We start from the raw sequence: 25,954 nt of genomic DNA, 5'->3' as shown, positions 1-25,954 counted from the left end.
CAGATTGCATCATTCTAATAATATTCATAACATTAACATTGCTGAGTATATAAAGCTGTAACTATTCCAAATTTGGGATATGCATAGGCTCTTGAGAAGCTAAGACACCTCTATTAGCCTCATTGTAGCTACAAAACTGTCAGTGTTCAACTTTAACATGTGATGACAATACAACAGAACAGATTAACAGGAATGACATTTACTCTAACGGGTGGCCCAAAAAGATTGAGCTTAAAGTCAAGCCCCTACAAAGTGCACCTCCACTCCAGGGTTCTTCCAGGAACCTGCTGCTTCATTGAACCATTTAAGGTTCCTCCAAGAACCCCTCAACTAACCGAAGGTGCAAATATGAACCAGTGACTAGCAATGGTTCCCTGAGGAACTCCACAGGTTCTTTGAGGATCTCCAGGGTTTCTTGAGTCACCACTAATTCTAATAGTGTAGACTGCTATCGATAGACTTGTCTGTCCATTCCTCCACCCACCATGCACTCTTTAAATAGTGAAGGGCTACTCTTTAAATAGTGAAGGCCTACTTTGTATTAAAGATAATGGCAAAAAGCACAGGCCTGTTTCTTCTTAGCTTAAGATTTTGAAGAAAATAAAACGGATCTGACTATATAAAGTGATCTATAACAGTGCTTTGGTCCGCGATGCTTTAGGCTAGAAACAAGCTGTAAAATACCAGAGAAAGATGTGACTCCGATATCTATGGGAATATCATTGTTTTGTAGACAAAAAAATGACTTTGCTTGGGAAGTAATCTAATTCTGTCACTATCACTTGATTTAAGCTATTAACTTTCTGTACAATATCACATGTTTAAAACCAGACAGCTTTTAGGGAAACACATGTGACCTTCTCTCATTGGGTTAACAGAAGAGTAGCCAGCAGTTAAAGCTTACATTTTTCTGAGTCGTTAGGCCGACTCTGTCTGGGGTGGAAAGGTAGGCCTACATTTTGAAAGTACCATGTAAGAATTCCTAATGACACCTCAGATTTAATTATTTGCAAACAAGACACACTGATTTGGCATTGGAGAAATATGATAAGATGAACACATTGGCCTATCTCTCTGTCCTTCCTTAGCCTGGAATTTTGGTAATTTGTGTAGTATTATAAAATACTCTGCTAATATGCAAAATAATGTAGAATTTCATTACATTTTTATAAAATGATAGACTCATAGAATGGTTTTACAATAAAGGAGATCTTTCCACCCCTAATCTTGTCCATGAACCCACAACCTTCTGGCCCGCAGCCTTGTGCTCTGTCAAAATCCCTGCATTGCCATGTAATGCTAACAGATCAAAGACCAGTTTCTAAAACTGCATATCTAAGGCTCTGGTCTGTTCAAGAAGTGAGTATAAACGGTAGTCATGTTCTCTGCTATCCACTTTGTTTTAATTATTATTTTGGGTTTAGGGGAGGGTTAGTTGTTTTATTCTTGTTTTTTTTTCAAGCATTTAGGAAGGGTTTAGGTCAAATATATTTTGATGAATGGAGTGCCATCCATTTTCATTTTAGAGCAGTCTGATTTTCTCCATGTAACCCTTATTATAAATAAAGTTCACTCCCTTACTGTTTATTATTTATCCTGTTGCCAAGTCCCTTTACCCCTACCTACATGTACATACACTACATTACCAAAAGTATGTGGACACCTGCTTGTCAAACACATCATTCCAAAATCATGGGCATTAATATGGAGTTGATCGGGCACTGATTTTGGGGCGATTAGGCCTGGCTTGCAGTCAGCATTCCAATTCATTCTAAAGGTGTTCGATGGGGTTGAAGTCAGGGCTCTGTGCAGGCCAGTCAAGTTATTCCACGCCAATCTTGACAAACCATTTCTTTATGGACCTCGCTTTGTGCACGGGGGCATTGTCATGCTGAAAGAAGAAAGGGCCTTCCCCAAACTGTTGCCACAAAGTTGGAAGCACAGAATTGTATAGAATGTCATTGTATGCTATAGCGTTACGATTTCCCTTCACTGGACCTAAGGTGCCTAACCCAAACCATGAAAAACAGCCCCAGACTATTATTCCTCCTCCACCAAACTTTACAGTTGGTACTATGCATTGGGGCAGGTAGTGTTCTCCTGGCTGCCGCCAAACCAAGATTCATCCATCAGATGGTTCACTCCAGAGAACGCGTTTTGGGGGGACGGAGTGGCGCAGCAGTCTAAGTGCAGCGGTCTAAGTACCAACTACAGACCCGGGTTTGATCCCGGGCTGTATCACAACCAACCGTGATCGGGGAGTCCCATAGGGCGGCGCACAATTGGCACAGCGTCGTCCGGGTTAGGGGAGGGTTTGGCCGGGGTAGACCGTCATTGTAAATAAGAATTAGTTCTTAACTGACTTGCCTGGTTAAATAAAGGTTAAATAAAAAAGAATACAAAAAAAGAATGCGTTTCCACTGCTCAAGAGTCCAATGGCAGCGAGCTTTACACCACTCGAGCCGACGCTTGGTGCTTGATTTTAGGCTTGTGTGCGGCTGCTCGGACATGGAAACCCATTTCATGAAGCTCCCAACGAACAGAGGCAGTTTGGAACTTGGTAGTGAGTGTTACAACCGAGGACAGATGATCTTTACGCGCTTCAGCGCTCGCCGGTCCTGTTCTGTGAGCTTGTATACCACATACCACATACCACTTTGCGGCTGAGACATTGATGATACGATACATTTCTGCTTCACAATAACAGTTCTTTAAAGTTGACTGGGGCAGCTCTAGCAGGGTAGAAATTTGACTAACTGACTTGTTGGAAAGGTGGCATCCTATGACGGTGCCACGTTGAAAGTCACTGAGCTCTTCAGTAAGGCCATTCTACTGCCTGCCACAGGTGTGGCTGAAATAGTTGAATCCACTAATTTGAAAAGGGTGTCCACATACACTATATATCTAGCCCAATTACCTCATACCCCTGCACATCGACTCAGTACTGGTACCCTGTGTATATAGCCAAGTTATCGTTACTCATTGTGTATTTATTCATTGTGTTGGAATTGTTCTATTAAATAAGCATTTCACTTTTAGTCTATACCTTTTGTTTACAAAGCATGCGACAAATTTAAATACAATGTCCAACAATTTCTAACTGAACAGTGACACCTACTGGTATATGAGTGGTAATGTACTTCAGTAGTAACCAGCCTACCATGTTACATGCTGCCAAGACCGGACACGTCGCTTGCGCATTGCAAAATGTACACATGTTATTCAATCATTGCACCCACACTGCTCTCGAGCATCTGTGTGGCCAGGCACTAAACTAGACATTGGTTCTCTTTGTGACGCTCAACGCACTGCAAGTTTGGCCTCTCCCATCTCCTATTTGGTTTTTAGGAACATATATCCACGTGCCAACTCCTCATTGGTTTTTAGGAGCATATACCCACGTGGGTGATTGAAAGATGAACTTAGGTCCACACTCGTCGGTTGCAGCAATACACCTAAAGTTGGTTGCCAACCACCATATAAAGTCCAAAATAAGAATGATAAGCCTTAAGGAAGGAGGAGAGATGACTAGAAATGAATATTTCAACCTGCATATCCTGATCGTGTCTGATGTGGGTGGGCAAAATCAATGTGCGCACGTTGGTGCGGTCTGGTCAGCATGCAAGACTATGTGCCCTGCTTAGCTTTGAAAATAAGCTATGTTGATTCAGCTGAGCTACATTTAGACATTGATCAGCTTCCATAGTCATTTGCATAGACTACCTCAAATAAAATGTCTAATCAAATATAGAATTCCACTTCATTTCAATCACCCAATACATGAATAGGATTAAAAATATCTTTAATGTTTCCATGTGGAATTCTCATCGCAATTTCAAGGTATATATAGTTCTGATGATTATGTTGAAATTAGATTGACGTAACAACCTGTTAGTCAGATGTAGTCAATGTATTTAAATGGACAATTTACCCTAATAGCAATGTTACACTGCTGGTTGAAATGAGAAGAAAACAGTACTTTTTTTCAAATCCAATGTATTTTCCACGTTGATTACACCTACATTGATTACCTTGAAAACCACTGTATGCCCAGTGGGTGTTGCAAATCCTATTTGCGCTCACAGACGTCCATATGTATTTGTTGTATTACTTCAGGAGCCTATAAAATTCCTAATTACAATTTGCTTTGCTTATCACGAACCATTAAGACAATATAAAAGTAATACATAGGCAGTGCCGAATCTAATTTGATAATCATGTAATATTTACATAATTGTGCGGACGTGCAAAATCGGTCGGGGATGCGATGTCAGCAATGCATCCCCTGCTCCAGAAGTCTCCTGTGCTGCAGCCCAGGTTGAAGACGTACAGACGTTGGTTCTGGCTAGCCTGACGTTTCACACTAAATTCTACCGCTGCTCTGTCGCGCTCCACGTCCGTGGGCGTGGCCTAACGGATCGTCTGGGTAGCCAGGCAACTTGTTCTCGCCACTGTAAGAAAAAAGAATCTTTACCTTGTGTCGTTGATGCTTCAATTTCCGTATCGACTCCTTTCTCCTCCTCCACGCAAGACTTCTCATCCGTACCCCACCTTTCATCACAGCGTTGGTTTTATCGGGAGCGGCAGGTGTAGACTGGAAGGAGGAAGCCGCGACATAAATCATGCTTGGTCGGGAGCAGTCGGCTTTGGAGCACGGGTAGGCTACGGGTCAACTCCCTGTGGACGTCTCGTCCCTCGTGGATAATTTAGCCAGTGTTGTGAGCTCGCCGAGCCTATGTTTTTCTATCAGTTATTTTCACATTTTAGCGATGGAAATACAAGGTGTAGTAGCCTATTAACTGGTGACAGTCGGTTAAGGGTTATGAAATAACATGCAATGCAATTGTTGCTCGAATCTTCTTAATGTGGTCGAATGTTTCCATTCATGGCTACATTATTGTTTCATCACTAGGCATTAATAACCTACGCTGGCACGCTTCCTAATTGATAGCCTTGGCTGCAAACACAGCACCCAATTGAATAAGCTGAGCTATTCAATTGCATGAGCTATTCACTCATGCATTGTCAAGTGTGCAAAGTAGTTATAGCCCCCCCCCCCCCCCCCCATATATATATTACATACACACACACACACCCTTTATGTTCTCTCCAGTCAGACTGAGGAGCACCTCCTTTTATGAAGGGGACCAGATCCTTAAATGACCCTCTGCTCAAGTCATCTTGATTTATCCCCTCAGATCATGACATGCAGCTCATACCAGATCTCCATAAGCGAGGCGCCAAGGATCACGAGTGAACATGGGGATCAGGTCCAGAAATGTTGCTAACGGTTCAGAGGAGCAGAGGGACAAAAAGACATCAGCCCTGCCCGTGGACTTGGACCAAGAGGCTGGGGTGGACAAAGATGGAGCTCTCTTGTTGGTGGCTCCGGGTCGGGAAGATTTCAAAAGGAGCACGCAGGGTTTTGGACTATTGGCCAAGACGCCCCTGGGGTACACGCGACCCGTTAAGCGGAATAACATCAGGAAGCGGAGAATTCAAACCCTTATTTATGATGCCCTGGAGAGACCGAGAGGATGGGCGCTACTGTACCACGCGTTTGTGTAAGTAACCAAAATATCTATGTGAAGTCTGTTTTACTCACACACATACATAACTTGTTCCCTTTGTTCTACAGTATTTCAATTTTTAAAAAGCACACCTGGCTGACACCTTGGAAAATAATCCAATGTCAAGTCAATTTTATTTATTTTAATATCCAAACCATTTATGTAAAAATTATTGCCCTAAGATAAAAATGGAGGTAGACAGCATTATATGCTCAGAGCATCTCAAATGTCTCACTTATCAGTCTCGCCCAAGTAATTTGAGTATAAGTAGTCCACCATTTCCAAGACTTAGCGCTCACAATTTAATTTAAAAAAAATTACGCCAGTCTTTTTGTAAAAATTTATGGTTTTGCTGTCATGTGTTTTTCCATGTCACAACTCTCTTCACAGATGAGTAACTGTGTGTATGTAAGTCTGGTAATCATTTAATTTAGATTAATTGGAGAAGTGGTTGTTTTTAAGTCAATGAAAGACGTTTGTTTCACCAGAGGACAACAAAATAACACCTAAAGGGGATGGATGCCCCAAACCCAAAAGCAAATGGATCTCAAATGAAATGGTGACCAATAGTCTAGGGAAGGGATGGGCAACTTTGATGGGGTGGGGGCCACAAAGAAATGGAACTCCTCATGAGGCGCCGCAGTGGGTCTGCGTATCCACATCAGTCCATGCCCTCACCTTGTTAGCAAAACATTTTAGTGGACCCCCTCGTGAAAGCAGAGATACTTTTAAAAAATGTTTTAAAGTTAATTTTCTGCACATTTTGACATGGGGCATAGTGAACATTTTTCTGTTTTAAAGCAAGTTTGCTGCAATTCTAAACATTTTGCTATGGAGAGGAGAGAAATATTAGCAGTTTTACAGCTAATTTCATGCAGTTCTACACATTTTGCAATAAAATGGAGGCAAACGATAACAGATGATCAATAGGCTCCACCCTGGTCAGTAATTCGACCATGCTTACTACAATTTTAGATAGCTGGCCGCTAAACATTTAGTTGACATAGGCTAACTGAGTGACTGCAGATGCACAACCACATTTTTGAAATTGCACCTTGTGTATTCTATTATTCTAACTCTCAACAGTAAGTTGAGACCCAGACTGAGTACCCAATTTGTGTGAAATTGGTCCGTGGGCCTACAAAGGGGGGTCCGGGTTCCACCAGTTGCCCATCCCTGGTCTAGGGAATTGACTCTCATGACCATTCTTGATCTTAGCCTAATGCTGTAACTCAGTGCAGTTCAAGAAGAGTTAAGAAAATATTTACCAAATAAAGTAAAGGATAATAAAAAAGTAACACAATAACAATAACAACGCTATATACAGGGGGTACCTAGTTGGTGTGCGTGGGTACAGGTTAGTTTAGGTAATTTGTACATGTAGGTAGGGGGGAAGTGGCTATGCATAGATAATAAACAGCGAGTAGCAGCAGTGTAAAAAACAAATGGAGGGGGGGGGTGTCAATGTAAATAATCTGGTGGCCATTTGATTAATTGTTCCGCAGTCTTATGGCTTGGGGGTAGAAGCTGTTATAAGGAGCCTTTTGGTCCTAGACTTGGCGCTCTGGTACTGCTTGCCATGCGGTAGCAGAGAAAACAATATATGACTTGGGTGAATGGAGTCTCTGACAATTTTTTGGGGCTTTCCTCTGACACCGCCTATAGTATAGAGGTCCTGGATGGCAGGAAGCTTGGCCCTAGTGATGTACTGGGCCGAACGCATTACCCTCTGTAGCGCCTTACGGTCAGATGCCGAGCAGTTACCATACCTGGCGTTGAGGATCAACGTAGCAGACGTGTTGTTACCTACCCTTACTACCTGGGGGTGGCCCGTCAGGAAGTCCAGGATCCATGTGCAGAGGGAGGTGTTTAGTCCCAGGGTCCTTAGCTTATTGATGAGCTATGAGGGCACTATGGTGTTGAATGCTGAGCTGTAGTCAATGAACAGCATTCTCACAGGTGTTCCTTTTTGTCCAGTTGGGAAAGGGCAGTGTGGAGTGCGATTGAGATTGCGTGATCTGTTGGGGCGGTATGCAAATTGGAGTGGGTCTAGGGTATCTGAGATACCTGTTGATGTGAGCCATGACCAGCCTTTCAAAGCACTTCATGGCTACCGACGTGATTGCTATGGGGCGGTAATTATTTAGGCAGGTTACCTTTACTTCCATGGGCACAGGGACTAAGGTGTTCTGCTTGAAACATGTAGGTATTACAGACTCGGTCAGGGAGAGGTTGAAAATGTCAGTGAAGACACTTGCCAGTTGGTCCGCACATGCTTTGAGTACACGTCCTGGTAATCCGTCTGGCCCCGCGGCTTTGTGAATGTTGACCTGTGTAAAGGTCTTGCTCACATCGTCTACTGAGAGTGTTATCACGCAGTCGTCCAGAACAGCTGGTGCTCTCATTCATGCTTCAGTGTTGCTTGCCTCGAAGCGAGCATAAAAGGCATTTAGCTCATCTGGTTGGCTCGTGTCACTGGGCAGCTCACGGCTGGGTTTCTCATTGTAGTCCGTAATAGTTTCCAAGCTCAGAGACAATTTAGTAGGATCTGATCTTAATCCTGTATTGACGCTTTGCTTGTTTGATGGTTCGTCTGAGGACACAGCAGGATTTTTTTATAAGTGTCCGGATTAGTATCCCGCGCCTTGAAAGCGGAAGCTCTAGCCTTTAGCTCAGTGCAGATATTTCCTGAAATCCATTGCTTCGTACGATCACTGTGGGGGCGATGTCATCTATGCACTTATTGATGAAGCCGATGACTGAGGTGGTGTACTCCGCAATGCCATCGGAGGTATCCTGGAACCTATCCTGTAATATCTCCAAAAGCTTTCAATTAGGATTTTAGCTGCAGAATGGAATATAACATTCTAGGTATTGGGAGGCACAGTAACTGTACACAAGTGGAAAGGTATTAATAATGGCCAACTTGTTTGAACATAAACAAAATAATCTGCTTCATCTGACCACTTTTTTTATTGATCTAGTCATTGGTGCTTCCTGCTTTCATTTTTTCTTGTAATCTGGAATCAGGAGGATAGAAATATGGTCAGATTTGCCAAATGGAGGGCGAGGGAGATCATTTGCAGTGCTTGACTTGGGCAGGAGCTCACTGGAGCGGAGTACCGGCACCTCAAATTTTCTACTGCTTGAGCTCCTGTTCCTCTTATAGAATGTTAGCTCAAAAGTATTGTGGAGATCCTGCACCTCAGTATAAACAGTACCTGCACCTATTCCAGTGCAAGTCAAGCACTGCTCGTTTGTGCCTAGGTGAGAACTATATGTGTGGTCCATTGCAGGGTCACATTTATATATGTGTGTTAGGCTCAGGACTGCATCTGTTAGGGTCCTATGTGGTAGCATCAGGAGTGTGTGTATGGTAGGGTCAAGAAGAGTTTCTGTGTGCGCTCTATGGTACGTTTAGCGTGTGTTTGTGGTCATTGACTGAAGTCTTTGCACTTCGCAATTGTGGTAGGAGTGTGTATGTGTGTGTTCACGCACGTGTGTTTTTAAAATTTTATTAACCTTTATTTTGACAGGAGTCAATGCTGAGACTGGACAGGCATGTGACCTTTTTTGACTGTTCAAGTACTCGCCTGATTTTTTTTCTTTCTGAGTACCCTTATTTTTAGAACAAAGGCGGCACTGAAAAAAAATATGTGCGCATTTATCTATATGCTAAAAGTGAGAAACCATGGCTAATTTATCACAACCTTTACAGATGATGAATCCTAATTGCTAAATTGGACATACCTACTAATTTAAGGGTTTTTCTTTATTTTTACTATTTTCTACATTGTTGAATAATAGTGAAGACATCAAAACTATGAAATAACACATGGAATCATGTAGTAACTAAAAAAGTATTAAACAAATCTAAATATATTTGAGTTTCTTCAATTTGGTTGAGGTTGGGTGATTGTGGAGGCCAGGTCATCTGATGTAGCACTCCATCACTCTCCTTCTTAGTCAAAATGCCCTTACACAGCCTGGAAGTGTGTTGGGCTATTGTCCTGTTGAAAAACAAATCATAGTCACACTAAGCGCAAACCAGATGGGATGGCATATCGCTGCAGAATGCTGTGGTAACCATGCTGGTTAAGTGTGCCTTGAACCTAAATAAATCACAGACTGTCACCAGGAAAGCACCATCACACCTCCTCCTCCATGCTTCACAGTGAGAACCACACACGCGGAGATCATCTGTTCACCTACTCTGCGTCTCACAAAGACACTGCGTTTGCAACCAAAAATCTCAAATTTGGACTCCATCGGTCGAATGTCCATTGCTCGTGTTTCTTGGCCCAAGCAAGTCTCTTCTTCTGATTGGTTTCCTTTAGTAGTGGATTCTTTGCAGCAATTCGACCATGAAGTGGTGTAAACCTTGCCCCCATTGGACTCTGGAGCAGTGGAAACCCGTTCTCAATGCATATTGGGTCATGTAGTAAATAAATGAGTCAATAAAAAAAAACAAGTGCCATTTATTGAAACTGTAACATCAACTGGTTATATTATAAAGTAGTCCTGTGTTGCTCAGTTGGTAGAGCATGGTGCGTGCAATGCCAGGGTTGTGGGTTCGATTACCACGGGGGATCATTATGAAAATCAATGCCTTCTGGATAAGAGCGTCTGCTAAATGACTCAAATGTAAAAATGGCTGTGCAATGGCATAGACTTGTTTTGTTAGTTTAGCAGACAATATTATCTTATTTCCAGAGCCCTTATCACAGGGAACACCTATTTTATAGTGTAAAACATGATTTAATATAACAGAATAAAATGGAACAAAGTACTGTGGCTGGAACAGTTGTTTTCAGTAATTATTTGAAACGGTGCTCAAATTGGCAAGTTGAAAGACACCATTTTGTAGTGTTACAAAGTCTTCTTTTCGATATACAGATGTTCGATTGAGTTTATTATGCTTTTTCCTTGGAATTTTCTACATGGATGAACAATTGTACATTGAACACTGCATGGGATGAATTATGGCCAGGACATCTGTCTGGTGAGTAGGCCTAGGCTTAATGACTGATGAAAATACGCACTTTGTCTTTATCAAACTAATGTTTTTGCATATTTTCAGTGTGGAACTGTCTATTTTTAGGGGGCTAATAGCCTAGGCTAACAAATTCTAAATGCCACTAGCAGTTCGCAAAGTAGGGTTGTCGCTAACGTTAGTTACCACAGCCACAAAGTCATAAACCATTCTTGTTTCTACAATTTTGCTGATTAAAATTAGATTTGAAACCTTACTCTTAACCCTAGCCACACTGTTAACCTTTCGCCTAACCCTATCCCATCAGTTAGATACCTTTTTCTAAGCATTCATTTCTTTACACACACAGCGCGTGCGTGTGAAGCTAGCAGACAGACAGAATGCAATTGAGTGAGTGAGACAGAAAAGGGAATTTAGGGAGCAGAACTGTGTGATGCTTGGTTTATTTTCTTTTGTGCCCTGTAAAGCGCTACAGAGGGTAGTGCATGGCCCAGTATGTCACTGGGGCCAAGCTCCCTGCCACCCAGGACCTCTATACCAGGAAGGTGTCAGAGGAAGGCCCTAAAAATTGTCAGACTCCAGCCACCCAAGCCATAGACTGTTTGCTCTGCTTCCGGGAATATCTGCATTGACCCTTTTTGCACTAACTCTTTTGACTCATCACATACGCTGCTGCTACTGTTTTATTATCTATTCTGTTTCCTAGTCACTTTACCCCTACTAGCTATATGGACATACCTACCTTAATAAACTCACAGCACTGCATATCTGCTCAGTACTGGTACCTCGTGTGTGTGTGTGTGTGTGTGTGTGTGTGTGTGTGTGTGTGTGTGTGTGTGTGTGTGTGTGTGTGTGTGTGTGTGTGTATATAGCAAAGTTATCGTTCTTTACTCATTGTGTATTTATGTTGATATTTTTCTCTCGGCGTTGTTGGGGAGGGCCCAACAAGTAAGCATGTGACAAATACAATAGTATTTGATTTGAAACCCACTCTTGCTCCACAGACTCATGTTACGAGAGACTAGAGGTGCATACACTTAAACAAGAGAGGGAGAGGAACAGGATGGACAAATACAGATAGATGGTGGGAGAGAGAGGAAGGGAGAGACGTTGTGCATCAGCAGTTCTAGCCTGGATCAGTATAGTGATCCTTGGCATGCAGACAAACTGGTGCACTCATTGGCAGACAGCTCCCAATGCCTATGCTCTCAGAGTAGAGATGACTGTATAATGCCTTGCTAATATGGAAGTCTTTCCTTTTACTGGAAAAGGAAAGACTGCAATTACCAAGCAGGGCATTTCCTTACTTGGTTTTCATCATGGCATGTAACAGATGTTTATTTTAAAAAAAAGGGGGTGCTGGAAGCGTACTGGCCAAAACATTATTCAGACTCAAAACTATTATTACTTTTACAAAAGTGAGAGTGCATAGAGCCCAAAAAGTGTGCGCTAGAGCAAGTTAGAGTAAACATTTGAGCTACATGCCTTCTTCACATGGAAGAAGAGGCTGGTGACTTGGAAAATAGGAGGGTGGGAGACCCACGGTATAGGTGCGGATCAGACGCAGACGTCAAAGCGTGTTAAAATACCACCAAAGACAAGTCATTTTAACCAAAACATTTTAATAAAGACATTTATAGTAACATTATGGGGAATGGGAATGATAGGGCTACTTAGTGTTGGGAAGGGATCACAGCAGTGATTATTTGAGGCATGAGTTGAGGTGTTCAGAGGCTTGACTTCAGTGCAGGACAGAGGGGTGTACTACAAAGCAGGATCAAGGAATTAGCAAGCTAACTTTCAAGATGATTCGATACATACAGTGCATTCGGAAAATATTCAGACCCCTTGACGTTTTCCACATTTTGTTACGTTAGAGTTATTTTTAAATGGATGAAATAGTTTTTCCCCTTCATCAATCTACACACACTACCCCAAAAATGACAAAGTAACAATAAATATAGTATGTAAAGAGGAAAAAATAAACAAAAAAGAAGTGCGCAATCAACAGGAAACTGTTGAGCATGATAAACCCAGCATCGTTTCAGTTCTTGACACAAACCAGTGTACCTGTAACGGCGTTCTTCGTTTGTAGAAAGAGAGTCGGAACGAAATGCAGCGTGGTGGTTAATCATGTTCTTTAATGAAGAAAAAGTGACGATACATGAAATAACTTAATAAATACAAAACAAAAACCGGAACGTGAAACCTAATACAGCCTATCTGGTGAAACTACACAGAGACCGGAACAATCACCCACGAAAGACAAAGCGAAACTCAGGCTACCTAAATACGGTTCCCAATCAGAGGCAACAAGAAGCACCTGACTCTGATCGAGAACCGCCTCAGGCAGCCAAGCCTAACTAGACACACCCCTAAACCTAGCAATCCCAAATCCTATAAAACCCCAATACGAAACACAACACGTAAACCCATGTCACACCCTGGCCTGACCAAAATATATAACGAAAACACAAAACACTAAGACCAAGGCGTGACAGAACCCCCCCCCCCCCCAAGGTGCGGACTCCCGGACGCACCTCAAAACCATAGGGAGGGTCCAGGTGGGCGTCTGTCATTGGTGGCGGCTCCGGCTCGGGACGTGGACCCCACTTCATTAATGTCCTAGTTCCTCCCCTTCGCGTCCTGGGATAATCCACCCTCGCCGCCGACCATGGCCTAATAGTCCTCACCCAGAACCCCACAGAACTGAGGAGCAGCTCGTGACTGAGGGGCATCTCGGGACTGAGGGACAGCTCGGGACTGGAGGGACAGCTCGGGACTGAGGGGCAGCTCGGGACTGAGGGGCAGCTCGGGACTGAGGGGCAGCTCGGGACTGAGGGGCAGCTCGGGACTGAGGGGCAGCCCAGTACTGAGAGGAAGCTCAGGTAGGTAGGGCTCCGGTAGATCCTGGCTGGCGGATCTGGAAGATTCTGGTTGACTAGCAGATCTGGAAGATTCTGGTTGACGAGCAGATCTGGAAGATTCTGGTTGACTGGCGGATCTAGCTGCTCTATGCAGACTGACAGCTCCTTGCAGACTGGCAGCTCTTTGCAGACTGACAGCTCTGACTGCTCCATGCAGGCTGACAGCTCTGACTGCTCCATGCAGGCTGACAGCTCCTTGCAGACTGACAGCTCCTTGCAGACTGACAGCTCCCTGCAGACTGACAGCTCTGACTGCTCCATGCAGGCTGACAGCTCCTTGCAGACTGGCAGCTCCTTGCAGACTGGCAGCTCCTTGCAGACTGGCAGCTCCTTGCAGACTGGCAGCTCTGGCTGCTTCATGCAGACTGACAGCTCTGACTGCTCCATGCAGGCTGACAGCTCCTTGCAGACTGGCAGCTCCTTGCAGACTGACAGCTCCTTGCAGACTGGCAGCTCCCTGCAGACTGGCAGCTCCCTGCAGACTGGCAGCTCCTTGCAGACTGGCAGCTCTGGCTGCTTCATGCAGACTGACAGCTCTGACTGCTCCATGCAGGCTGACAGCTCCTTGCAGACTGGCAGCTCCTTGCAGACTGACAGCTCCTTGCAGACTGGCAGCTCCTTGCAGACTGGCAGCTCCCTGCAGACTGGCGGCTCCCTGCAGACTGGCAGCTCCTTGCAGACTGACAGCACCCTGCAGACTGGCAGCTCAGGCTGCTTCAAACAGGCAGGAGGCTCCGGCAGCGCAGGAGGGAAGGAAGGCTCTGGCTGTGCTGAACAGGCGGGAGACTCCGACCGCGCAGGAGGGAAGGAAGGCTCTGGCTGTGCTGAACAGGCGGGAGACTCCGACAGAGCAGGAGAGGCGAGGCGCACTGTAGGCCTGATGCGTGGTGCGGGCACTGGTGATACTGGAGCGAGGACACGCACAGGAAGCCTGGTGCGGGGAGCTGCTACCGGAGGACTGGTGTGTGGAGGTGGCTCTGGATAGACCGGACCGTGCAGGCGTACTGGAGCTCTTGAGCACGGAGCCTGCCCAAGCTTACCTGGCTCGATGCCCACTCTAGCCCGGCCAATACGAAGGGCTGGAATGAACCGTACCGGGTTATGCACCCGCACTGGAAACACCGTGCGCTCCATAGCATAACACGGTGTCTGCCCGGTCTCTCTAGCCCACCGGAAAGCACAGGGAGTTTGCGCAGGTCTCCTACCTGGCATAGCCATACTCCCTGTAAGCCCCCCCCCAATAATTTTTTGGGGTTGCTTCTCGGGCTTCCTTGCCAACCGTGTTCCCTCGTATCGCCAGCTCCTATCTCCTGCTGCCTCTGCTTCCTCCTTGGGGCGGCGATATTCACCAGGCTGAGCCCAGGGTCCTCTTCCGTCTAATATCATCTCCCAAGACCAGAAGTCCTTATATCGCTGCTCCTCACGATTAACAGGGAGAGTTGGCTCAGGTCTGACACCTGACTCAGCCACTCTCCCTCTGAGCCCCCCCCCAATACATTTTTGGGGCTGCTTTTCGGGCTTCGCTCTGCGCCGCCGTGTCTTTCTTTTCTCCAACTCCATTCGCCTATAGCCTTCTTCACACTGCTCTAGCGAATCCCATGCGGGCTCAGGCATTCTCTCTGGGTCTGCCGCCCACCTGTCGATTTCTTCCCACGTCGTATACTCCATGCCATTGCTGTCCATAACGTCCTCCTTTTGCTGCTCCTGCTGTCGCTGCCTGTTACCACGCTGCTCGGTCCGTATGTGGTGGGTGATTCTGTAACGGCGTTCTTCGTTTGTAGAAAGAGAGTCGGACCGAAATGCAGCGTGGTGGTTACTCATGTTCTTTAATGAAGAAAAAGAGACGATACATGAAATAACTTAATAAATACAAAACAACAAACGGAACGTGAAACCTAATACAGCCTATCTGGTGAAACTACACAGAGACAGGAACAATCACCCACGAAATACAAAGCGAAACTCGGGCTACCTAAATACGGTTCCCAATCAGAGGCAACGAGAAGCACCTGACTCTGATCGAGAACCGCCTCAGGCAGCCAAGCCTAACTAGACACACCCCTAAACCTAGCAATCCCAAATCCCAGCCTCCGGTGAGGCTGACCAGAGAGAGGGGACACCGTTTTCCACCCGATGGTGAAGTCGCACCGCATCTGCCTTGTTCAGTTGTTTTCTTCAAACCAAGCTGCTTACCTATTGCAGATTCAGTCTTCCCAGCCTGGTGCAGGTCTACAATTTTGTTTCTGGTGTCCTTTGACAGCTCTTTGGTCTTGGCCATAGTGGAGTTTGGAGTGTGACTGTTTGAGGTTGTGGACAGGTGTCTTTTATACTGATAACAAGTTCAAACAGGTGCCATTAATACAGGTAACGAGTGGAGGACAGAGGAGCCTCTTAAAGAAGAAGTTACAGGTCTGTGAGAGCCAGAAATCTTGCTTGTTTGTAGGTGACCAAATACTTATTTTCCACCATAATTTGCAAATAAATTCATTAAAATTCCTACAATGTGATTTTCTGGAATTTTTTTCTCATTTTGTCTGTCATAGTTGAAGTGTACCTATGATGAAAATGACAGGCCTCTCATCTTTTTAAGTGGGAGAACTTGCACAATTGGTGGCTGACTAAATACTTTTTTGCCCCACTGTATATCCATAGTAAAACGAGTCCTATATCGACATAACCTGAATGGCCGCTCAGCAAGGAAGAAGCCACTGCTCCAAAACCGGCATGAAAAAAGCCAGACTACGGTTTGCAATTGCACATGGGGACAAAGATGGTGCTTTTTGGAGAAATGTCCTCTGTTCTGATGATACAAAAATTGAACTGTTTGGCCATAATGACCGTCATTATGTTTGGAGGAAAAGAGGGAGGTTTGCAAGCCGAAGAACAACATCCCAACCGTGAAGCACGGGGGGTGGCAGCATCATATTGTGGGGATGCTTTGCTGCAGGAGGGACTGGTGCACTTCACAATATAGATGGCATCATGAGGAAAGAAAATTATGTGTATATATTGAAGCAACATCTCAAGACATCAGTCAGGAAGTTAAAGCTTGGTTGCAAATGGGTCTTCCAAATGGGTCTTCCAAATGGACAATGACCCCAAGCATACTTCCAAAGTTGTGGCAAAACGGCTTAAGGACAACAAAGTCAATGTATTGGAGTGGCCATAACAAATCCCTGACCTCAAACCTATAGACAATTTGTGGGCAGAACTGAAAAAGTGTGTGCGAGTAAGGAGGCCTACAAACCTGACTCAGTTACACCAGCTCTGTCAGGAGGAATTGGCCATTATTTACCCAATTTATTGTGGGAAGCTTGTAGAAGGCTATCTTCTAAATTGTATAAATCTATACAATTTAAAGGCAACGCTACCAAATACTAATTGAGTGTTTGTAAACTTCTGACCCACTTGGAATGTGATGAAATAAATAAAAGCTGAAATAAATCATTCTCTCTACTATTATTCTGACATTTCACATTCTTAAAATAAAGTGGTGGTCCTAACTGACCTACGACAGGGAATTTTTACTGGAATTAATGTATTTGGCTAAGGTGTATGTAAACTTCCGACTTCAATTGTATTTTGTTTGTATGTTTGGGCTTTTATATTTTGTATTTGTACGTGTTGGGCTTTAGCTGAGATTATTCTTTAGTCAAGTATATTTGTCCAGGGCTCAATTGTTCCTTGACTAGAACCATTCATTCTCGCTGTCTATTATTAGAATGTTATAACTTCTAATAGTAACTTCAACCAGTGGCAAATTGGGAGAGAGTGAGGTGAATGCCATCTAATTAGCCAACATCTTTTTTTTGTGGCAGTGCTTCCTGCATGCAGTAATCGTCTCTGATTTATTCAGATATTCAAGGAGCTATCATTGTTAAATAACCGAGATGCGACGCATTGGATATTTACATTCATGCACTTTGTCCCAGAAGCATTTAATTGCAGGGCACTCCTACATCATATGAAAGAATGTGCCAACATTACTAGTTGATGGTCCGGATTACGGGATGCCAAGGTCCTGTTTCTCCACATTATGTTTCAGTTGGAGGGTTGTTCAGATTCAATTACATCTGTGGAACATACTTTTTTAATGGCTAGCTCAGAATATGAGATTTCCAAAAGTTTATATATTACAGAGATCAGTCCTTTCGGGAGCCCAGATAATTTATCAATACCATCATTGGATGGTTTGGTATAGTTTAGTTTCTCAAGAGACTCCATAGGCCAGCACAGATTACATACATTGTAAGTATAGGAAAAAAGGAGTTGCCTGGTAATGTGTTTATTTTTTTCAAATCTTGGAATGTTCTCAAACCATTACTGTAAATGATATCGGCAACGATACAGATTCCACATTTGGACCACTGGGGGGATGCAAAAGGTCACCTCCAGATTGCAAATATTGGAGTATTATAGCATCCCATCCCAGTTTCATTGATTAAAAATCTTGCGCCAAATAGAGATTGTGTGTGTGCAATAATAGGACAAAAGCATAGTTTATATCAGTGAAGAAGGATATATCTGTGAAGACCACCTCGTACAAGGCAATAGGAGACACCATATTTCTCTCTATACTCAACCAGGGGGCAGTACAATCATGTCTAAACCAATTTAGGATGGGACAAAATGCTAGTATCTGGAAATGCAATTTAAAGTTTGGTACGGATAGTCCTCCTACGTATTTCCCTCTTTGTAAGTTACATTTTATCATCCACGATCTCTTACCTTGCCATATACATTTAGAAACCACACTAACCACACTACAACACAACGGATTGGTTCAAACCCGTTAAGGAAAGAAATTCCACAAATGAACTTTTAACAAGGCACACCTGTTAATTGAAATGGATTCCAGGTGACTAACTCATGAAGCTGGTTGAGAGAATACCAAGAGTGTGCAAAGCTGTCAAGGCAAAGGGTGGCAATTTGAAGAATCTCAAATATAAAATATATTTTGATTAACATTCTTTTGGTTACTACATGATTCCATATGTATTATTTCATAGTTTTGATGTCTTCACTATTATTCAACAATGTAGAAAATAGTAAAAATAAAGAAAAAACCTTGAATGGGTAGGTAGTGTATATGAACATATTTGAATAAAACAGTGTCAGTTCCTCTTTAACACTACCATAGTATCACACACTGCTCAGAAGATGAATTACACTCTTATAACAAAAAGGTGCTATCTAGAGCCTCAAAAGGTTATTTGGCTGTGCCCATAGGATAACCCTTTAAAGAACGCTTTTTGGTTCCAGGTAGAACACTTACCACTGAGGGTTCTATCTGGAATCGAAAATGTTTATCCTATGGGGATAGCCGAAGAACCCTTTTGGAAGAGTGAACTTTTATGTTCTTATTTGCAGAGCTGAACACTGTGTAGCCATTAGATGCACTTGCAATTACATGTAACTATATAGCAGCACAGGCAAGTCTGTCATTTAATCAATGTACTTGGACAATACTGTACACTATAATAACTATGTTACAATTTCTTGGTTTCATGCAGTGAATACACACTTAAGGACTAACAAGTTCTTTAAGAGAAAATCCTTAATTCTCTGCTGTAAAGAATTCAGAGTTCATATATTTCCTCAGATAGGATTTGAATTGCCAGTTTCTCTCCTATGTTTACACCTAAACTAATGTAGTTTTGAGTAATGCATGTTTCTATTGATTATAAAACATACCACTACTTCTGCATCACACACCCTCACCTAACTTCAGATATATTGGATACGTAGCTGGAGGGTAAACTTATCTGTGCAGGAAATTAAATCAAGTATGCATAAATGCATGTACATTAATTGAGCACTCAATGAATTGCAGTCTTTTTACAGTACAGTGAATGTATCCATCGTTGGATGACATGTATTTTTTCTTCAAAACAGTGACAGTGGCACATGTGCTATTCATATTGCATGCAAGACCAGGGTTACACGGCATGTATGTGTATACGTAGGATTCATGTCTTACTTGGATTATACCTTTGAAAACATTGTTTTTCTTTTCAAACTTGACAGTTTTCTAGATCAACAAATTCACACACATCACTTTCACAGATATACACACACTGAGTCAGACAATCACCTCATCAGTACATTCACCTCATTTATACTATTGTCATGACAGCGGTTTGTCACTGAAATCTGTTTTTTCATCAGAAATGACGCGTGTGAGAAAGTTTGTTTATTTCATTCTATTTATGAGTTTTGACTTTTTTAAATCAAATTATTTAGGTTATTTAGCATACTTTTATATATTTGTATTTTGTATTTTGATGTTTGGATTGTACAATTTTTGGTAATTGTTTATTAACAAAAAGGTGCTATCTAGAGCCTCAAAAGGTTATTTGGCTGTGCCCATAGGATAACACAAAGAGTTAAAGACACAAAGAGTCTTTAAGTGTTCATATCAAAACAAATAAAAACACGCAGAGGTGAAGAAAATATGTTAGGAGAACATTTTTGGGACAAAATATGTGTGTAAAAATATTATTTGTTCTCAGATTGTAAATTCATATAATTATTTTTGCAAAACACTATTTATCCATTGTTTGGCTGGAATGGAATGTTCGTATGCTGTATATTTGTCTGTCATATGTGGTTGTATCTCACCTAGCCATCTTAAGATGATTGCACTGGATAAGAGTATCTGCTAAATAACTATTGGCCGACTGAGCCACAGAGCTCACTGTTTGGCAGACTGGCTGATGCACAGACCAATGTGGTACACAGCAAGCTGTGCCCCAACGGTATGGAAAGTCAGTCGTTATTTTTTATATTTGATCCGTCTCAGAGCGGGCACATTTGATTCTTTCCAGGGGCTGGAACCATGACATTATTTTCCAATCGTTCCGTTCCGAACAGAACCCTTATTTTATTTTTTTCCGTTCACTTCCAGTGTTACGACATGAACGCTTCGTAGTTTATTTTTCAAAAAATGTTTTACCTGTGAAATCAGCATAGGTTTTACATTTTAATTTACTCCACCAATTAGCACATATGAAGCAGCTTGCTATGGAATGGGTAAGCTAGTTTTTGTTTTACACGTTTGATGGACAGATGCAGACGCGAGATGTGACTGAAATGCCCAGTTGGGGAGCTACCTAGAGGGAGGGGTGGACATGCCGGGGGGCTTAGCTTGAAGCACTGAGCTTCATGACAAGACCTGAGTTGGAATGTGTTTAGGCTATTACTAGCAACATAACTTCACTGAACGATAAATTGGACATTAGGACATTTTTGGAACAAGACAGAAGATTATTGACCGGTTGTCAAGATTTGAAAATAACTCTGTTTCAGAACACTAGAGATCACTTTCTTTCCCGGTTCTATTTCCTTTCAGGAGGACTTCGAGTTTGGTATCAGACAAACAAGTCAGCGGACAAAGCTCCTATTGGTTGAGTTGAACCCCATGGAAGGGGCACCTGAGGAAGAATCAGATTTGTATTGGACGATTGAAGATGTGTGGGCGGGGCATCCCAAAGACAAACAGAGCTGTTATTGGCTTACTGATGTTGGTCATGGTGAGTGGTTGTCTTTTTAAGACCTGCTCTTAACTTCGTACTCTTGTCTGGCGTCAAGCACCATTATCCCAAACGCCAGAACAAATCCGATTGTCCAGCTCTATCAGCACTCATCTGTCCCCCCCCCCCCCCCCCCCCCTCCTCCATCCTTCCATTCCCCCTCCACCGCTCCAAGAGACACATTCTGCTATGCTTTCCCAGGCCCAGACAAGCGTAATGTGCATGGCGCACAAGTTCTCCAACCCTGCCCCAACCTCCCCCACCAGGGACCTTACTTCAGGGCTTAAGGATGATGATGCCATCCAATTGAATTATGTCAAGTCGTGCACAGAAAACATTAACTACTCAGGTACCAATCGTTTCACTATGGTTGGTCTGGGCAGCTGTGTTGGAATGAAGTGCAGTGTGCTTTAGACTTGCTATAAAGGCGGAGTGTATTGTGTTCAGACAGATGTGGTTGCGTCTCAAATGGTAACCTATTCCCTTCATAGAGCTCTACTTTTGACCAGGGCCCACTAGTAGTAGTGCACTTTGAAGGGCACATGTCAAACTCATTCCATGGAGGTCAGAGTGTCTGCAGGGTTTCGCTCCTCCCTTGTATTTGATTGATGAATTAAGGTCACTAATTAATAAGGAACTCCACTGACCTGGTTGTCTAATTCTTATTTGAATGGAAAAAACTAAAACCAGCAGACACTAGGCCCTCCATGGAATGAGTTCGACACCCCATTCCATATCCACACAGGTTTTTTTCTCATTCCTCAGATCGACTGCTCTGTAACAGACGAACCCCTAGGGGGGAACCTTCATCTATGTAACAGCCATGGTGGACTCAGGCTCTGTCTTTGTGAGATTAATTTGTGTGGCATATTCGGAGGTAATTAAAGAGGTCAGGTGCACATATGGCTCCACGACGCGCCAACGGACATCTTGTGACTTATTTTTTTGTCGATACGAAAACGTGGAAACTCAGTCGTACAATTACAGCGCTTGTGTCGACTACAGACTCTGTGTTCAGAGACCAGATACCATACTGGATGAAAGGCCATTCACCGTCACTGTTCAATATCGCAGCACAGTCAATGGACAATCATACACCACCACTCACCATCCGATCTGGGTTCAAATAGCTTGAATTTACCTGGCGCAATGGAACCAATGGAATAGTCCCAAAATTGCAAACGCCGGGCACTCAAGGCAGGGTCAATCAAACGCTATTTGAAAGAATTTGAAAGAATACAAATACTATTTGAACCCAGCTGTATCAACCCATAAATTGAATGCATAAAAATATTATGAAGTCACCCACTGGACACAGAATACAACAGCCACTCAGGTTATTATTACTATGAATAACTACAACATTTTGAAAATTATAGAATGATACTATAATATCCTGTATATTATACTGTGTATAATACATTTACCAGAAATACTACACTGAGCTTTACCACAAAATAACATCCAGTTTGGTATCCTATGTGAAGCATTACCACATCGCAAAAGACATGACCAAACACACAGACACTATCTTTGACTCTGACAACTCCCCAGTACCACTCCACATACAATGGACTGTGGTGGTCATGACATTTTGTCGGTTAATGTCATACATGTTTTATTTTAGGCAGGTCTAAATGAACATGATATGAAGAAAATGTTTTTCAGAAGAACAGAATATGAGTTTGCCTACTGTATGTTATCTGGCTATGTTCCATACCATAGGCTGTAGGCTTGTTCATTTAGCAGACAATATATGCTTATAAGTCCATTGCCATTATTTTACATGATTTAAAGTAAGAATATTATAATTGAACTTAGCTGAATAAAATAGAATGGATATTTTTCCTATTCCGGAGCGAGAGTGAGCGCATATGAGGTGGCTATGTTCACCGTAAAAGTGATCATTTGAAATTGTTCCTATACCCTAGATTTTGAGTTATTTGGCAACTTTAGTTGTGAATGATACAAACCTTAGAATGTCTTAGAAATCAAAACATACAGTGCACTCGGAAAGTATTATGACCCCTTGACTTTTTCCACATTTTGTTACATTTAGACTTTTTCTAAAATGGATTTACACATTTTAAAAATCCTGATCAATCTACACACAATACCCCATAATGAAAAAGTGAAAACAGGTTAGAAATTTCTGTAAATGTATTAAAAATAAAAACAGAAATATCTTATTTACACAAGTATTCAGACCCTTTTGCTATGAGACTCGAAATTGAGCTCAGGTGCATCCCTGTTTCCATTGATCATACATAAGATGTTTCTACAACTTGATTGGAGTCCACCTGTGGTCAATTCAATTGATTGAAAGGCACACATCTGTCTATATAAGGTCCCACAGTTGACAGTGCATGTCAGAGCAAAAACCAAGCCATGAGGTCGAAGGAATTGTCCGTAGAGCCCCGAGACAGGATTGGGTCGAGGCACAGATCTGGGGAAGGGTGCCAAAAACATTCTGCAGCATTTGAAGGTCCCCAAGAACACAGTGGCCTCCATCATTCTTAATTGGAAGAAATGTAGAACCATCAAGACTCTTCCTAGAGTTGGCTGCCCGGACAAACTGCGTAATCGGGGGAGAAGGGCCTTGGTCAGGGAGGTGACCAAGAACCCGATGGTCACTCTGACAGAGCTCCAGTGTTTCTCTGTGGAGATTGGGAGAACCTTCCAGAAAGATTACCATTTCTGAAGCACTAAACCAATCAGGCTTTTATGGTAGAGTGACCAGACAGAAGCCATTCCTCAGTAAAAGGTACATGACGCTTGGAGTTAGCCAAAAGGCAACTAAAGGACTCTCAGACCATGAGAAACATGATTCTCTGGTCTGATGAAATCAAGAATGAACTCTTTGGCCTGAATGCCAAGCGTCACGTCTGGAGGAAACCTGGCACCATCCCTACGGTGAAGTATGGTGGTGGCAGCATCATGCTGTGGAGATGTTTTTCAGCAGGGGAAAAAATACCTGTCATCTCTCCACTTAATAACGAATGGAGGACGCTTTTTCCGTGACTCATTTTCATGTCAGCCAAGAAGGCTATACTCCTGTTTGTAACGAGAAGCAATGTGCTTAATTAAGAAATGCATATAGTAGGCCTAGCCAATGCGATCCTGCTCTTTTTAATAGATGCCATCAAAACTCTGTTTTCTCACGGAATTACATAGCCTAAGGAAATGTTGTGCAACATGAGCTCATGGTCTCTCATGAAGTGTTTGAATCTAATTTTGAGTACATTTGCATTGATGTCAGAGTGATTTAGAGGGACAATAGAGTGCTGAGTACCAGGCAGTTGGGTAGGCTGCTAATGATCAGCAGCAGTATCAGAGCTTGTAGAAGCCTAATTACTGTGTCTAAACAGTCACATGGAATTTGACTGCCGTCATGACTCGTGACCGCCGTTGTGGCGGTAATGCAGTCACCGTAACAGCCCTAGATGGACTTAATTTCATATCTAGAACAAACACACTCTCACCAAATCAGTCACACACACATACACACACATACACACACACACCACATCCCCCAACCCCCAACCCATCTCCTGCCACACACACCTCTTGCTTTATCCTTCCTCTGATCTCGCCATTTCTAAGTGTATTTTTTATTTATTTTTTATTTCACCTTTATTTAACCAGGTAAGCTAGTTGAGAACAAGTTCTCATTTACAATTGCAACCTGGCCAAGATAAAGCAAAGCAGTGCAACACAAACAACAACACAGAGTTACACATGGAATAAACAAAAATACAGTCAATAATACAATAGAAAAAGTCTATATATAGTGTGTGCAAATGAGGTAGGATAACAGAGGTAAGGCAATAAATAGGCCATAGTGGCCAAATAATTGCAATTAAACACTGGAGTGATAGATGTGCAGAAGATGAGTGTGCAAGTAGAGATACTGGGGTGCAGAGGAGCAAAATAAATCAAATAGATAACAATATGGGGATGAGGTAGTTGGATGGGCTAAGTACAGGTGGGCTATGTACGGGTGCAGTTTGGTATTCTCCTTCCTCCTCCAATCTTGTCTCCCGCAGCCCTCTTAAAGGAGACTGAGATCAATATAGTAGCAGGCTTGAGGGGGAGCACCCTGAGGAGGATTCTCTTACACCCAGAGAGAGGCAAGGAGATCTGGCCAGTGTAAGTGGAAACCCCTCTCCATGGCCTTGGGCACAGCAACACATTCAGATAACTGATAGGTCAGTGGCTGTGCTCCACTAATGTAACTCGCATTGTCAGGGTCGTGGAGGATGTAGACACAAAGGACAATTGGGTGACACTTGACATAACGTCTGGCAGATGCTTTGTTAGCATATTACGAGCATGACTCATAACTAAATTCCGAAATCTTGTAGTATCCCTTTAAACTGACTCGATGTGCTACAGTGTTTCCCCTTCATTCATTTAGCAGTGGGCTGCTAAATCATTGCAGCCACTCTAAGAAATATGATATTTATTTATTTTTGGAAATACTTTTTCATAATGGTAAAACATTGTCAGTATAAACTTAAATGACTAAAACCAGATATAAAATATGTAGAAAAGATAAAGGCGCTGTATATTTTTTAAAATATGAATCTTTGAGAACTAACAATCAACAATAAAACAATTGACTGTCAGAGAGAAAGACAGAGGGAGAGGCAGAGAAAGAGCTAGAGATTGACAACGAAAGGGAGAGAGAGAGAGAGACAGAGAGCAGTTCCGTTATGCTTCAGCAGTTTTGTCTTGCATAAGTAGGGATCTTTGTCCCATCCTCCTGGCACTCTGACAATATACTTTTTCTGTTGGCAGAAACAAGTTTCCACCATACCCTTCCATGGCTTTATAATTGGGCTGGAGCAATGAATCGCTTCACCAAGCCATTATTTATGTCAACACTTCGATTTAATCACAGAGGGATTTCCGTGGTCGTAAAACCGTTTT

At 42.9% G+C, this 25,954-nt stretch overlaps 1 protein-coding gene across 1 annotated transcript; it reads left to right on the top strand.

The window, feature by feature from the left end:
* The first annotated feature begins 4,305 nt into the window (after positions 1 to 4,305).
* LOC116358647 (potassium voltage-gated channel subfamily KQT member 3) lies at positions 4,306 to 21,128 on the top strand. The gene is made up of 3 exons (XM_031810766.1): positions 4,306 to 4,657; positions 5,199 to 5,564; positions 20,842 to 21,128. Exons 2-3 carry the CDS (start codon positions 5,260 to 5,262, stop codon positions 20,903 to 20,905), a joined length of 369 nt encoding a protein of 122 aa, XP_031666626.1. The 5' UTR covers positions 4,306 to 4,657; positions 5,199 to 5,259; the 3' UTR covers positions 20,906 to 21,128.
* Positions 21,129 to 25,954: the final 4,826 nt, after the last annotated feature.

Source organism: Oncorhynchus kisutch, linkage group LG30, assembly GCF_002021735.2.
Source record: "Oncorhynchus kisutch isolate 150728-3 linkage group LG30, Okis_V2, whole genome shotgun sequence".
Lineage (NCBI taxonomy): Eukaryota > Metazoa > Chordata > Actinopteri > Salmoniformes > Salmonidae > Oncorhynchus > Oncorhynchus kisutch.
The sequence above is the reverse complement of the archived record's forward strand: the minus strand, read 5'-3'. Positions and strand labels throughout refer to the sequence as shown.